At 41.2% G+C, this 16,000-nt stretch overlaps 1 protein-coding gene across 1 annotated transcript in view; it reads right to left on the bottom strand.

The window, feature by feature from the left end:
* EHD4 (EH domain containing 4) overlaps positions 1–16,000 on the bottom strand; it is a 56,658-nt gene that overhangs the window by 19,363 nt on the left and 21,295 nt on the right. The window contains exons 3-4 of the mRNA XM_006270321.4: positions 13,638–13,735; positions 3,425–3,837 (exon numbers count right to left, since the gene is read on the bottom strand). Coding sequence (XP_006270383.1) covers positions 3,425–3,837; positions 13,638–13,735 — 511 coding nt within the window. The remainder of the gene's footprint in view (positions 1–3,424; positions 3,838–13,637; positions 13,736–16,000) is intronic.

Here is a 16,000-nt window from a genome sequence, read left to right as displayed (position 1 = left end):
CTGTTTTCCCTCAGCCTGCAGAGTGTGTGTGTGTGTGTGTGTGTGTGTGTGTGTGTGTGCGAATCAATTTGTGACCTCCCGCATAGTGCTGGTGCACTTTCCATAAAGGGAAACACACTCAAAATAGGTCCCTGGAATTAGAAAGCCAGAAGAAGTCACTGGGTGTGTCTACATGTTCACTAATACTCTGTAAATACAACTCATTAAGTTTAACACCTCTAATAAAAGGTACTAACTTAATGCACCATAATCAGAGCTACTGTGCAGTAGCACCAACACATTTTTTTTGTAACACTAATGTACAGTAGACTAATTCTACTGCACATTAGCATGGTTTTTGCCTGCTGCGGTAATGCGTAGTAGAATTAGTCTAGCATCTCATGTAGATGTGCCCAATGACTTACAGCAAAAGCTTTGTTATCTGGCATCCCCTGGAAATGGGGAATGCCAGTTAATCAAATATGCAGCATCTGGTGCACTCCCCAGCATCAGTGTGCTGGGGGACAGGGAGGGGGGCCCACACAGGCTGCTTTGCCCTGGGCCTTGGGCCGAAGTGAGGAAAGAGAAGAACTTGGCCTGTGGCAGCAAAACCGGAAATGGGACTTCCGGTTTTGCTTTTGCCATGTCCCTTGGATGCTGGCTGGTGGAGCTTTGTGGTTGATAAAGTGCCGGATAACACTGCTTTTGCTGTAATTACCTTTCTGGCAAGGAATTACACTGGCTGATTTCATTAGCTGTTGAACTCCCATATGTAATTGTTACCCTGTTGCATCCTTTAAAAGGAAAGAAAAACAGTCAAGGTGATGCCTGGTCCTTGTCACAGCAAAAGAGAAGAGACAAGATGGTAGAAAGTTTTTATTAAGTGATACTAAATTGGAACCAGTGTTCACGACGGTGTTTCACAACTTTACATGGTTTAACCCCTAAATATAGACCATTTTCAACAGTAAATTCACTACAGAGCTGCACATGATAGTCCAATTCCACAGTTGCAGGAGACACTACTATTTTACATTTATCTGGTCCACTGGCTCCAGACTGCTGCCTTACCAAGACACAACTACTTCTACGATGAAAGGTATTTTTCAAGCTGCATGCAGCATGTTGCCCAAAGGGGTTACTGAGTCAGGGATGCTAGCTCAGTTGGAAGATGCTAGGGGTATATGTACAGTATATCCTCACTGTACAGTTGGCTTGAAGGACTGGCTTTCAGGCCAAAGCATCCCAGTAAATCACACTGAAATGCCTTGTCTAAGTTAAGGCGTCTTTGCTGTGTGTCATCTCCTGGGGCACATCCCAGGGAGATCTGAACTGCTTTATCATTCTTTCCTGGTGACTTACAGACAAAATGTATATTCCTGCTGGGGAATGCAGGGGGATGATAGGAGGCCAGAGAGAAAGGATAGGAGCCAAACCCCAAGCTGAGTCAGGAGGTCAGAGGAATCAACCAAGTTACCAGATCCAAGAGAAAAATCAGGGATGGAGCCCAAATCAAGACTACAGAATTAGAAGCCAGTGCCAAAGTCAGAACCAACTGGGAAATAGAGACAAAGTCTGGGTATACCAGAAGCCAGAGCCAAGTCAGGGTATACCAAGGTTCAGACACAGAGCCAGCATATATCAGGAGTTAGAACCAGAATCAGGGGGAATAAAGAGTCAGTGGCCAAGTTACCGGATCCAAGGTGAATATCCAACATGCCAGAGTCCAGGAACACAGAAGACTCAGGAGTACAGGATCAGAGCCATACCAGAACAGACATTCAGAAGAACTGTTGACTGACCTGCTGCTATAGGCAGAACTAAATGGGTAGGCTGTTCTCCCCAGTGGCCAACTGGTTCGTTAGCTGGGATAGGGCTACTAGTCAGACACACCAAGCAGGTAGAGGCAACTAGGTTAAGTAGGCCAGGCTGGACTGCCTAATAGGTGCCTGACACTGATTACTCAACGGTAACCAGAGTTATGCAAAAGAAAAGAATTCAGATGCATTTTTTTGCTATTACTCTGACTGGGCTTGCCATGTTATATAATGAAAGCAGTTTATGATGGAACTATTTAAAGAAACCATTAGAGACCCATCAATTGACACCTAATTAATTCAGTTTGTGTCAAGGCATGAAAGATGTACAGCAGAAGACAGGCAGTAAGTAGGCGTTATGCAGGTTACTCATGAAGAATAGCGTAAGTAATTATCAGAAGGCTTTTAAAATTCATAAAAAACATTTGGTGAGGATTCAGAAGGCTTTACAAATAAGCAGATGCTGGTTTAATTAGAAGTTTACCAGCATTTACACACACATGTTCAAAAGGCAGCACTGACCACAGCCACAAAGTTCTGAAATGTATCTGTATACATCAGGGGTGGGCAAAATGCAGCCCGTGGGCCAGACGTGGCCCACCAGACCATTCTATCCAGCCCGCGAGGCCCCAAAAAAACTTAGAAAATTAATATTTATCTGCCCCGGCTACCTGTCACGCGGTCCTTGATGGCTTGCCAAAACTCAGTAAGCGGCCCTCTGCCCAAAATAATTGCCCGCCCCTGGTATACATGCACAACATCTCAGTATTTACTCAGGCAAACTAGGTTATATATAAATCGGGTGGCTCTTGTAGCCTGCCCAGTTACCTGGATTGCACATGCAAATACAATTTTCCCTAACTGAAAACAGATAGGACTACCCTGGCCCTCCAAGAAAAGGTCTTACAACTTTCTTCCTCCCTGATACGTCAGACACTGGAATTTCTTCTGGACATAGAAGGTAATATGAGCTTAGTGTCCATCTAGAAGATTTGGACTGAGGATAAAGCAGGTTTAATACGGAGAGATTTTTTTTGCTTGACTGGAACATGGAAAAAATGATATGGGAGCCATTTTGCTAAGTGAATGAATGCAAGTTTTGCTGTAGCAGCAGTGCTACTTTTTAAACACTACAACATGCGCAGTATGTGCAGTTTTAGGGGAAGTTGCTTAATAATAGCAATATTGGTTAGCCACAGTGCTAGTATTAACCAATAGTGTTATATGCCCTTAAAATATGTGTAAGTGGGCATATAGGTGAGAGGGGAGGGGACATGGACAGACAAGTATGGTGTTTGAACTCTGACTTCTGTTATGAAGATAGTGAAAGTGTCACTTTGCTGAAGGGACATCTTGTGTTTTCTTCATCATCTCTTTGGCTACTAGCTATTTAGTTATCTTCAGTAAGCAGCATTAAAACTCCTTACCGAAGGAAGTGTGACTTCTAATGGCGAAGTCAACCAAAAATACAGCCTGTACAAGAGTATATAGTAGACTTAAGTTCTTTTTCTTTCCAGAGAACACCAGGTTTCTGGAGAGAAAAAGGGAGGGGAGAGAGAGAAAAAAAAAAGTGAAACAAGTAGAAGAGAATCCTTATTAAAACAAAATTGGTTTTATTTGCATCTTACCTTTGCAAGTCTTGCCCTCTTGATGAGATCATTGAGTTTTCGCACAGCTGCCTTCTGTGGAAGACTCTGAATGTCATGGAAGAGATCTTGGGCCTCTACTTCAAAGAGCCTCCGATTTTCAGTGTTTTGAAGAGGTTGGGCCCAAAAAGAACCGACGTAGACTCGCAACACCTCGGGAGTGTTAATCACTTTTCCCAAGGACCACATGAGCGCACCATAGACCCTCATCAACTGTTGTGTATCAACTTGGTCAGCTTTGTTAAGCACCACCCGAATCTTGTCATCCTGGCCTCGGAATGACTTAATGGCCTCTGAAAACTCATCAGAAATATCCAGTTTATGGGCATCAAAGAGGAGGATAATGCGGTCTACTCGCTCACCAAACCACTGGAGGACCTGACAGAAGTCATAGCCTGGAGAGAGAATACATCAGGTAATAGCACTTTATTAAAGACTGCTTACAGTATGAGCTGACAGTAAAAGTGAGATAAAGGTTTGACTTCTAAACTCAATTGCTAACCCTGTTCTCAGTTTTTTTGGTTGTCAGGTAAGGAATACTTTAAATAAAAATGGACTGCACCACAGTATTTGGTAGTAACCCTGACACAGCAAATTAAGAAATCAAATTCATAAGATCTCAACCTGTTCTGACAACAGTTTTATGGATGGGGGGGTTATAATAGAGAAAAATGAGTAGCTAAACTAAAGACTATTTTGGGACATGGCTTTTGCTCTAAGCTTTCCAATGTTCTATTTTAAAAAGTCTGTACAAACAGTTAAGTACAACTGGTAGCCTAGTACCAACCCAGTCCACTCGTAACAACCTGTATGTATGACAAACTGTATGTATGTCTTTACAAAGTACATTCTTCAGGAATGATTCATAATTCACAGAAAGAGCAATTCATTTATGATGTGGCATTGGGTTTGGTCTATATGACTCATCCTGCTTGAGTCCCTGTAGCAGGCATGAACTGAAACAGTTCTCCACTCTACAAAACCCATACCCCTCCACAAGAAGAAAATAAAACTGAGGAAGGGAGAGTCAGATCACAAGAACTGTTGTGAGGAAAGCTGAACATCTGCAAAATCTGCAATTCTGCCATTCAGCAACATATACCTTTAAGCACTGGCAATATGTAGGAAGCTGATAGCTAAATTCTAATATTATGTCTTCAGATCTTTCCACTTCCACCATATAAGATTTTTACACTACTTACTTATGAATTCAGTCATCCAAGCATTTCATACAACTACCTCGATGGAAGCAAAAAGTTCTTAGATTTTCATTCTCTGTTAGCTTTCCCTCATTGACCCTGAAGCCATACAAGTAAAAAGCAGAGGGGAAGGGGGTGGGAGGGGATTAAAAGGGGTGAACAGCATACCCATATCATTTGCTTCATTTTTCTCGAAATAATGCCTCTTTAGTCAGGAATATGCGCAGCCACATTGTAGCTGGAACTATTTGCCAATTTTTTAACTTCACTAGATGTATTGTTATTTATTGAGTCATTCATTACTATGCTTTCAAGCTGCCAGGTGCAGATAGTAAACTTTTCATTGCTTCCCAATAGGAAATTGTCTACAGGTTGTGTCTAGGAACTCATATATGTGAAAGCAACAAGGAAACATGTAAGCATTAAATTCAACACAGCAGTCACATCTCATCAGGCTTATTAAACGGAGGATGGAACTGGGCTTTAATTTTTTTGTTTAATTGAATGGATTAATTCCTTAAATATGACAGCAAGAAAATATCATACAACTCCCAAAACAGTGTGTTATCAGATATGTCCAGGTGTGCCGTGGCATTTTGGGCTGGAGCCACACTCCCCCGCCTGTTGCTGCTGTGGACACAGACAGATGGGGAGTGTAGCTTCAGCCAGGCAGGGGCATGGCTCCAGCCCAAAATGCCATCCAGCTGGCTGTGCACCCTCCCCCCGGGTTGGTGTCCAGCTGGCTGCGATCCAACATGCCCCCCCAGCCCTGCTCTGCATCCGGTGTGCCATGGTGATTTTTTTTATTTAGGAAAGTGTGCCATGGGGCGAAAAAAGGTTGGGAAACTCTGTATTAGACCACTCTACATTTACACAAGTTCCTTAAATCACAGCAAGATCAATGACAGGCCAAGTAGTCTCAGGGCTCCTCCATCACAGCAGGAGAAAGACTTTTCTAAAAGAAAGCCCTTTTTGAAAGTGCACACAATCTAAGAATGCAAGCTTTTCTTATTCCAGAAGTGGGCAGCTGATCTTCCCCGACTACATTTTCACCTTTGCAAGGCTTTTATTAAAAATATGTTGGTAAGGTTGTGCATAGGGGTGCACAGATAGAGATTTTTGAGGCTAATACGAATAATTTTTAAAGAGGCATATCAGCTGATACCGATCCAATTTCTGATACAGCTCTGTGAAGCTGGTAAGTTTGCTGTGGTGGATGGGAAAGGGAAGGGGCACGGTGGCACAGATCAAGATCCCGGTGAGGTGAGGGAGGGAGGTACAGGGCCTGGGGCAGTGCTGGGCTCTTCCCGGCACATGGGGGCTGTGCTCAGGGCGAGCGGTGGCAGCAGCACTAGCAGGAGACTATGGGGGGGCACAGAAAAATTTGGGGTGGCTGCAGCCCCTCCCCCCCCCCCCCCCCACAGCACCACCGCTGCTCACTCTGAATGCAGCCCCCACACACTGGGAGTGCGGCGACAAGCATGGCCCTGCAGCCCTGAGCACAGCCTCCACGCACCAGGAATAGCTCAGCACAGCCCCAGCCCCAGCCCATGGCTGCAGCCTGCCCCACCCCACACAGATCTGGGGCATATTCCCCACCCCCTGGGGATGTGCGCAGCAGTGGGAGCTGCCCCCCTCTGCCCCATGCCCCCCGGATGAGCTGCGGCTCCATGCCCCAGCTGAGCAACACTAGCCCCTGCCCTACTTCCTCTGTCACTGTGGGGGGGGTGTTGATCTGCCCCTTCCCACGACCCTCCCCTCCCCTCCCCTCCCCTCCCCTCCCCATGTACTACAACAGACTTACCAGCTGCACACAGCTCTCTAAGCTGTCCAGTTGTGCTCCTCGCTGCCTACACGCTGCACTGTGGCTGCGTGTATGCATGGGCATTTGTCAGCCAAATTATTGGCCACATCAGGCCGATATCTGATACAATCTATTTTCTTTATATCGGTGCTGATCCGATATCGGTGCACCTCTAGTTGTGCACACAATCTAATGCACAGGACCCTGCAAGCTAGCCTTTGAGGCTCCCCAAGGGTCTGGAAATTTGGCAGGAGGGGAGCAGCCAAAGACTACCTAGTGGCAAAATTTTGTACCCGTGGGGAGCCTTGTGGGCCATATGGCATAGCTCTGTGGGCTGGGAGTTGAGTACCCTCAGTTTAAACTGTCTAGCAAGCAATTTTACTTATTCAGAGTAGGTGATTCATACTTGCCAATTCTTTCATACAACTATTTATTTATTTGTATTGTATTTATACAATTTATTTAAAATCAATGTTAAACCATTTCACAATTGCTTCATGTAGAAAGAGTAAAACCTTCACAACTAGTTCCTGAAAGCAAAAAAAAAGGATATTTCCTTGTATAAAAACAGATTAAAATGTAACCAAGGATCAGATTCCTCCTTTGTCTGTTAGATGTCCGAACTAGTCTTTCGGAAAGGTCACTGAAACTGTCAAGATGTGTCAACAATGACGGCAGGGTAAAATACAGACAGCAAGAAGAGGGCTGAAAGTAGTCATCAAATTGCACTGTTTTACTTAGCAACCTGAGCCAGTGCAACACTCCTCCATCTACTACTTTATTTTTAATAACATTCAGGTTTCACAAGAAAAGGTTTTCAAATGGAGAAGTAAGAAGCTGAAAAAAAAATTCAGAGTTGTTGAAATCTGAAATTCTGAAAGAAAGAGAAAAACACCTCTTTCAAGGAAACAGAACTATGGATTGAGAGGTTTCCTATCCTGCAAACAGAAATGTGATTCACTGAATGCAAGTCAGCAATCTGCCTAGAAACAAAAGGAAGTGACAGTTCCTATAGAAAAAGACTGCTTTTGTTAGTTATTGGAATGGAAAGATACTAGGAGTTACATTCTTGGAGGCTACAATTCTAATCCCAATGCCATCAGCCAGCCTCCATAGACCATAGGATGCAATCTATTAATACATTCTGGCTACAAATTCAAGTAGTAACCTGGAATCTAAAATACTGTTCACATTAGTGAACAAATCTGTAGAGTTTAAAGTTTATGAAAATTAAATTATCAAATTAGTTCCTCTTTTTCTCCAGAAAGCAGGTTAGAGGTGCCTTGCAACATAAAGAATCACAATATAAGCTAAGTTAGCGCTGCACAATCCCTAGCCAACATTTGACAATACGGTACTCAAAATATATGCAATGGCAACTGTACTTGAACTGCATGAGCATTTGGCATATCATACATAGGAAGTATACTTGAAATATTACACACACAGAGGGATATGGTGGAGCATATTTGCATAATCACATGAATATGTAACAAGACTACATATTCATTTATATACACCCACATTTGCTTGAATGTGTACCAAATCCACATTTTTTATTCTTTTTTGAAAAGATGCCCAGCAAGCCTCAGAAAGAGGTGTGCTGTAGGGCAAGATACATTCTAACTCCCTATTCACATGACAATTAAACTGGTGAAAGCTAAAACATGTTCTAGACTACTCATTGGAACAGTTCATTTTTATTTTAATTTTATTTTTTTACAATCATCACAGGTGTGATTCATATTAAGGAAATTACTTTTAAAACCGCAGCTTCACATCTGGAGTTCCTCCCCTCCTATTTTCAACACTTTAGAAGATAGCAAAAATAAACTGCACATGCCAAAACTACCATTTACAGCTGAGAATGTCATCACCTTTGACATGCACAAAATTCAATCCGCAGAAACAGTGGAAGTAAAGATGTACAGTGTGTGCCACCAGAACATATGGCATACTTATTTAGCAGATAAGTAAAGAAAAGATATCATTATGCTTTCAAGGAAGTATGCTTTCAAGCAAAACATATGTAGGCAGCTTGCTCATTCACTTCTTTTTAGTATTTGCCTTTTTCAACCATTTTTAAAAACTGCAAGTCAGTGACCAGATGGATGAAGAAATGCGTCAGAAACGAGGCTTTGATAAGTCCAAGCCTAGAATGGCAAATTAAGTCTCTGCAGAGAATTATTTCATTTAATTTTTGAGCTCTCTCTCCCTTTTCCTCACCCCACCCCCATTTCATGTTTTGAAAATGTATCATATTTTTTAACTATAGGTTTCTAATTTGGATATTGGCAAGAAACCTTGTTTTATTTTGTTCTTTTTTAAGTTTTCCAAGAGCAGGCTAGTTTCTTCCTAACCATATTAAAAAGCTGTGGCTTAATATTTTATACAACTTTTACTTTTTCCCCCCTTCAAGTACAGTTCACAAAGTGGAATCAACTATCTAGAAATAATGTCTGGGATTCAAATCATGTAAAATAAGGGGCAGGCATTGGTGTAGATTGCCCATGGATTGTGTAGCACCATAAGGCTGTTAAACAGTGAGCAATGATGGCTGATAAAAGTCCTTTCTGTTTAATATAAACCATGTTGCATGAATGTGATTGACTCTGTGAGAACAGAGAGGAGCAAAGAAATAGGACAACATACAGCATCAGCAGTCCTCTGCCATGCTGATTTAGTAGTTCATCTGATAGCTATTATAAGACCTGCTTCCACAAAAGGAAATTGATGAACAAAACCGTCATTCATTCTACTTCTCTTTTGTGCCTTTTATGCCTAGCAACAGATTATTTCAAGTAAATTTGTTTGCTGAATTTAGTAGTTTACTTTTCTTGGTGCAATAAAATTATATATTACACAAAAATACATTTAAAAAACTCAACATTTAGATTTTAGTCACATCACACAGTTAAGACTGCCTGTATAACTTATTTGTTTCCACTCTGCATATGTATTGTGATATAACCTTTAATTAGATGATCACATATTATTTTAAAGGACATTTCCTCACATCTGAATGCCTGACTTGCAACCTTAAAAATGTTCTTTTAACACAGTGTCTTGTGTCATAGCCCAGGCTTTCTTAAAAAAAGAACTAAAAAAGTCCACACAGGTTCTATTAGAGGCATTATACTAACACTCAAGCCCTTCATCAGCCAGACCACAGCAACTTAAGCTAAAAAAAGTTACCAACAGCAAGAGTAGGCTGTAATCCTCTATGAGGACCAGCATTAGAAGGAGGTAAGAGATTTTGAGTGAGCTTCATAAATAAATGGTGAAACTCGTTAACCCTGGATTTCATCTCAGATTCAAGGATAGTGTGCTCTTGTGGGCAAAGACTCTACTGCCAACCCCCCTACAAACTCAACCCCTTCTGTCTTATTGCACCATACCTGTCCCTGTTTCTTCTCAAACCCTTGTTCATTCTCCTAGTTCTATTCTTCATCTCTGCCTAATCCCAGTTGCCACCCCCCTCATGCTTCTCATCCAATCCCAGTCTCCTTGCCCACCAGCAATTTCCAATTCTCCCTCTCACCCCTAACTCCTTGTTCCCAGGATCCATACCAAGCCAGTTCTAGCTCTTTCCCTGCCAGCTCCTCATCCAATCTCTTTTCCCCCTCAGTTGACTGGTGCCCAATCCTAGTTGGACACACAATACATTTCCACCAGTGTAACTTGCACCAGTTTTGTACACTGATGTAAATTACACAGGGACCTGAGCAGACAGATGAGCAGCTATCCAGGAATAGGTACCAGATTCACTGGGGACCATGTCAGAGCCTATATGCCTACAGCAAACAGTTACCTCAGGAAGCAGATGACAACTACATCTACATTGGTTTACATTACATCAGTGTGTTTTTACTAAAGATTTTTCCCAGGGTAACTTTACCTTCAGATTCAAAGCATTTACACTAGCATAGGAGTTTATATAAATCTAGCTGCCCCTTGCTCATGCAGGTATAAAGACTGATTGCACTGATGTAAATGTATAATGTACACAGGCCCTTAATATTCCTCTCTTGGCTCCTTAATCAATCTATTCCCCCTTACCCCTGCAACCCGAGATCCTCCTTTCCCCACACTGGTTCCCAGTTACAGGCACCTTTTCCAGGTGGTCCTAGTTCCCAGGCTTCTTGTTTCCTTCCCAACCCCCGTGTTCCACACCAGTCTTCAGTTTCAGCCTCCCCAGCTTCACCTTCTCCTCTCCTCTTCCTTTTCAGACAGTTTCCTCCACACTGTACCACCAACCTCAGATTTTTTCTTCTAGTCTTCTCCCCCACCTATGGTACAGTTTTTACCCTCCCACCCTATACCCCAAATTCAAATTAAATGGCTTCTTCCATGCATCACTGAGCACGAAGGACAGACAGCTTTCTCTGGAAAGTTACAATGTCTGACCCCACCCCTGTAAAGGAGATATTACTGTAGAAGTCTGGCTTCATCCCTACAGCCCTGGCCTGGTTCACTTCTGGCATAATGGTCACTCCCTGAATGTTATGAGTCCCTGTTCCAGAGCACAGGGCCAAAAAACCCAACAAAACAACTATTTATTTTTATATATAAACCTATTTTATATTATACACACACCCACCCATTTAGGCCTAAACAAAACAACGTCTTTTTCCTTAGCATCATTCTCAAGAGCAGTTGAACTGTTTGTGCTGTACTTTTCCAAAACACTGCTTGGAAGCAGACAGCCAGCATGAAAAACAGTTAAAGTCTGGCAAAGTTGCACATAATTGGACACATGCTATTTATATAAATAACACATCATATTATCTTGATAAGCTGTCCATCTAGTTCTGCCCAAACTGAGAACATATGATATACAGTCTACATTGGTTATACTTAGTAATGTGAACATTTCATGAACTGCCACCTCATCTCCTACTTTTCTAATGTTAGAGAGATGTATAACCTATGCACTGTTATACAGTGCAAAATAGATAGCTTATGAAAACTGATACTGTAGTTTAAAACAAAAAAAGAAAAGAAAAACATATAAGAACCTTAGCTAGTCAATACTTAGTGTAACTCTATGCTCCCTAAAATGCACAAACAGTGGTAGCTCTGGCAGATCCATCACATTCAGTGAGAGTACCACAGTTGAAGAGCTAGCAAGATTCAGAGAAACTATCCTGAAACCACTTGTCACTCAAAAAGCAAGTGTTCTGCCAGGCATAACAGACTTCATCAAATTGCAGAGCATCAATCTCCTCCCCAAGAAGGTGATACTTGTAGCCATGCATGTCACCAGCCTGTACAGTACATCCCATACCACGAAGGCACAGATGCCTCCCTGAAATACATACAAGAACACAGACACTTAGATTTGCAACACGCTGCACAAATCATCCACTTCATCCTGACCCGCAGTTTCACTTTCACAACCAACATTTCCTTCAAACCATGGGCACAGCTGTGGGCACAAAGTCCCTTGACAGCGCAGCACATGAAAGAAAACTGTGACATCAAATCTGCCCTCTATTAGTGGTTACATAGAAGACTTTTCATCATCTGGACTCGCTGACTTCCTCCATGGGTTTTATTAACTATCAACCCTTGATCAAATTTTCTTTGAAATATTGCTACACTAACATCAACTTTCTAGATACCACAATCCACATCTATGATTGCACCTTACAAACCACCTTGTTCAAAAAAACCCTCATGGATCACCATACTGACATCCACAAAATCAGCAATCATTCAAAGCAAGCCACAAAAACTAATCTACAGTCAGCCCTCAGCTATCACTGCATCTGCTCTGAGGAGAATATTTGCAATGCCCACTTTGCCAACCAGCAATCTGCCTTTATGCAAGGACATTCCAGTAGAGAAATAGACTATATCTTTGAAAGAGCCACTCAAATATCCCATAGTAACCTGCTACAATACAAAAAGAAACCTCCCAGTGACTGCACATCTTTGGTGGTCACCTACCACCCACCCCACACTTGAACTGATTGAGTCATCAAGCAGTTACAGCCTCTATTTAACAAAGACCAGACCTTGAAAGAAATATTCCCAGCCTCTCCACTCCCCGCTTTCAAATAAACCCCTAACCTTGCCCAGCTTATCACCGGAAGCAAACTCCCTACTCTTCAACAGACATCAACTGAGATGCAGCTTTGTTAACATGATTACTTTCCTACAAGTAACCCCATCAGAATTCACGGATCCTATGCATGCCTTTCCCAAAACATGATATATCTGACCCAGTGCACCAAATACCCTCATGGTAACTACGCAGGTGAAATGAGACAAACTATGCACCACAATTAATTCTCATGGAAAAAAAATACATAATGGAGAGGCACAAATACCACTAGGAGCACATTTCTCACAGAACAACCAGACCCCTTCTGACATCACTATGCTTGTGTTTAAGGGAAATTTTTGAAATACCTTCCAAAGATGAGCCTAGGAACAAAAATTTATAAGCCAGCTAGGCACTAAGAACCAAGGATTGAACACAGATATCAACTTTATGGCATACCATAATCTACCCGATTCCTGAAAATCTTTTTTCACACAACAGGTGATAATGACCCTTTTCCTTTCTAAAAGGTCCAACAATCATGCTATCTTTTTTTTTCAATTAATTGTTTTTCTGCTACCCCTAGGAATTGCTGTCTCCTTCAATTACACATCCCTTCAAACTGATTGATTAAAAAACACTGTTGTGCCTGCTACTGCCTTCAGACCTGATGATAAATGTTTTTGCATTGTAAAGTTTCTCTAAGTCCATCCCAACCATGCAGTTGGTTCAATAAAAAATATCTACCACAAAATCATTGCCTCTAGTGTAACTATTATGATTTTATTTTTTTAACCTTTTCCTAATTTTATATCAATTAAGGAATTATGTTTGGTACATTCTGAAAGACTCAATGCAATGCTTTTTTCCCCTTAAAAGAAAAAAAAAAAAAGGATTGTGCCATTAACCCAGTGTAAAAGGACTGCTGATCCCAGTTCCTAAAACTAATCTCAAAACATGGATGACAATACATGTACAGTGTATATAACAGAGACTTACACAAGATACGGATCTCTCAGGTCCCAGTGGTATTGCACTGCTGGCAAGCCACTGGAGTAAGTCCTCAAGAGAAATGAGTGAATTACCCACAAAAGCAAAATAACTAACTAGTGGCTTCATCTCCTTTTGACTGCCACAGCTCACCTCTGCTGATGCGTTGTTTCTCTCCTGAAAGAATGCCAGGACTGTCGATGATACTGATGCTCTTCAGAACCTCATTAGGTAACTGAGAGCACATAAACCTGCAGGGGAGGAAAAAGAGACACTTAGAACAGCTGTAGATTGTTTCTAGAGATCCCCCACACTTAAGGGCATGAGGCCTAAACAAAGGCCCCTTTAGATTGAGATGAACACTGGGGTTGCTAGTACTGTTGATGGCAAACATTAAAAAAAAAAAAACCATGCAAGGTTTTATTAAATGATAATTGTGGGGTTCTTTTAACTTTAACTTTTTGTTCTTATTTCTGGGCCCTTAAAATGTACAGTTACCACATTCTCAGACTCTTCGCTGCAATCATATAGACTGGAAATTTCTATTTTTAAAACAAAAGTAGAGGTTTTTTTTCAGTTCCTAAAAAATGCAAAATATCACAAGGCTAAACACTCCATCTGAATTAGAAATGACAAAAATAAGGTAACCACCTTAACCTGACAATAACTTAAGATAATTAAAAGTTAATCTCATATTTCCCAAAGAAAGAATATTCAGGAGTGTTAGGTATAGCAAATGCTCCAAATACTGAAGTAACATTTTCTATTTAAAGTTACATGCTGCTTCTGAAAATGAGACACTTAAAAGAAAAAAATCTTTGGCTCCAAGAGACACTGGGAGGAATAGGACATACTGACCCTGAAGCAACAAACCAGCCAGTTTTTGATGAATTACACTATGTAGGTAACAATAAAAACAAATGCAACCCTATGGCCTCAGATATAACCTAGTCAAAGCCATGTCTCGACTGAGAGCTTGCCATGCCTGGAAGCAACACTTACAACATACTACCTCCCCACTTCCTACGTGCTAATTAGCATGAGTCTTCAGTCTAAACACAAGACCAAGAAGCACAAAGGCTAACACACACCAGGTAAACAGCTTCCTTATTAGCAGTCCCACAGATACTGATATTTTTCTTAGTTATGTATTCTCACAACATCTCATCTCTTCGTAGAAAGTCTAGGATCTGTTTGAGACCAACCAGCACTTTCAGGAAACATCTTATGAGACGACAAGGATCTTTATTTCAGCAGAACAATGCTGCAATGTTCAAACTTCTCCTCAAGCCAAATGACATAACACCAGCAACAGGTTATGCAGGAAAAACAAGAGCAAGAGTTAGCTATGGGGATAGCACTGCTGATTACACAAGACATTAGTAAAGTACAGAAGAGAAACTGGGGAGGTGGGTGGAGCCAAGAATAAGATGAGTATAGACTGAAGTTAGAAAGGGCTGGCTATAGTTTCTAAAATAGGCAACAGCCTAAAAACAAAGGGGAGCCCTGTTACAAAAAAAAAAAAATATTAAAAAAAAATAGTTCAGCCTCTTATTTCATACCACAATTTCAAGCTGTAAGCCCAACTACACCAAAATATTTATTTTAGACCCTATTTTTATGACAAGTTTAAAGCATATTTTGAATCTAAAATGCAAGTTCAGAATTAAGTTTAAAAGAATACTGTCCTCTACGTACCTTTATGTCAAGGTGCACACATAATCTGCTTCAAAGAACAGAGTTACACAGTGGGTGCCTGAAAACAGAGCATTACTGTGCAGCAGATATCTATGTGAAAGCTTCTTCTCTATTAGTGCATACAGGATGGTTCATTATATACTGGCTGGGGTCATCTGACCCCAGCACTCTTTCCTGCCTAGGCAGGGGGTCAGACTCAATGATCTGTTGAGGTCCTTTCTGATCCTAGCATCTATGAATCTATATCATGTTTTCTGTATTTTAAATTAACTGTAAAACTCAAACCAAACATAAGCATACACAGTGATACTATGAGTACTATAAAAGTAATCCTCTTTGTGGGAATGAAATCAACAAGAAATCTTGCAAATATTTGCCGGGAAAAAGGTTTTATAGCATTCAAAAATCAAAGGCAAATTAAGGCTGCACATGCCTCTTGGCTTTTATTCACTTGTGTCTGCAGTATAAGACAGCGTGTGATCAAGGAAATAAAGGCTCTAACTTAAATGAAATATACATTTATTTCCCATGACCTTTTGCCATTTTGCAATATTTTTCTTTCTTGTGTGCTTTAATCAGCAGCCAAGAGCATGCTAGCCTTTTTCACAGAGCAAATAAAAGGAGCAGCCCCTGAACCAATATGCTTAGAAATTCAGTTACAGACATGCCAACTATGAAGAGCAAGAAAAAGGAGGATAGAGTGAAAGGGAAAAAGCTTATAAGAAGATCTTATGTTTAATTACATTCGCTATGCATGAACAGCAATGGCAGCAGCATGCTTGTTTGCTAAATTCTCCTTTTGCCCAATTATGTTCAGG

The sequence above is a fragment of the Alligator mississippiensis genome, chromosome 2, assembly GCF_030867095.1.
Source record: "Alligator mississippiensis isolate rAllMis1 chromosome 2, rAllMis1, whole genome shotgun sequence".
In the NCBI taxonomy this organism is placed as follows: domain Eukaryota; kingdom Metazoa; phylum Chordata; order Crocodylia; family Alligatoridae; genus Alligator; species Alligator mississippiensis.
The sequence above is the reverse complement of the archived record's forward strand: the minus strand, read 5'-3'. Positions and strand labels throughout refer to the sequence as shown.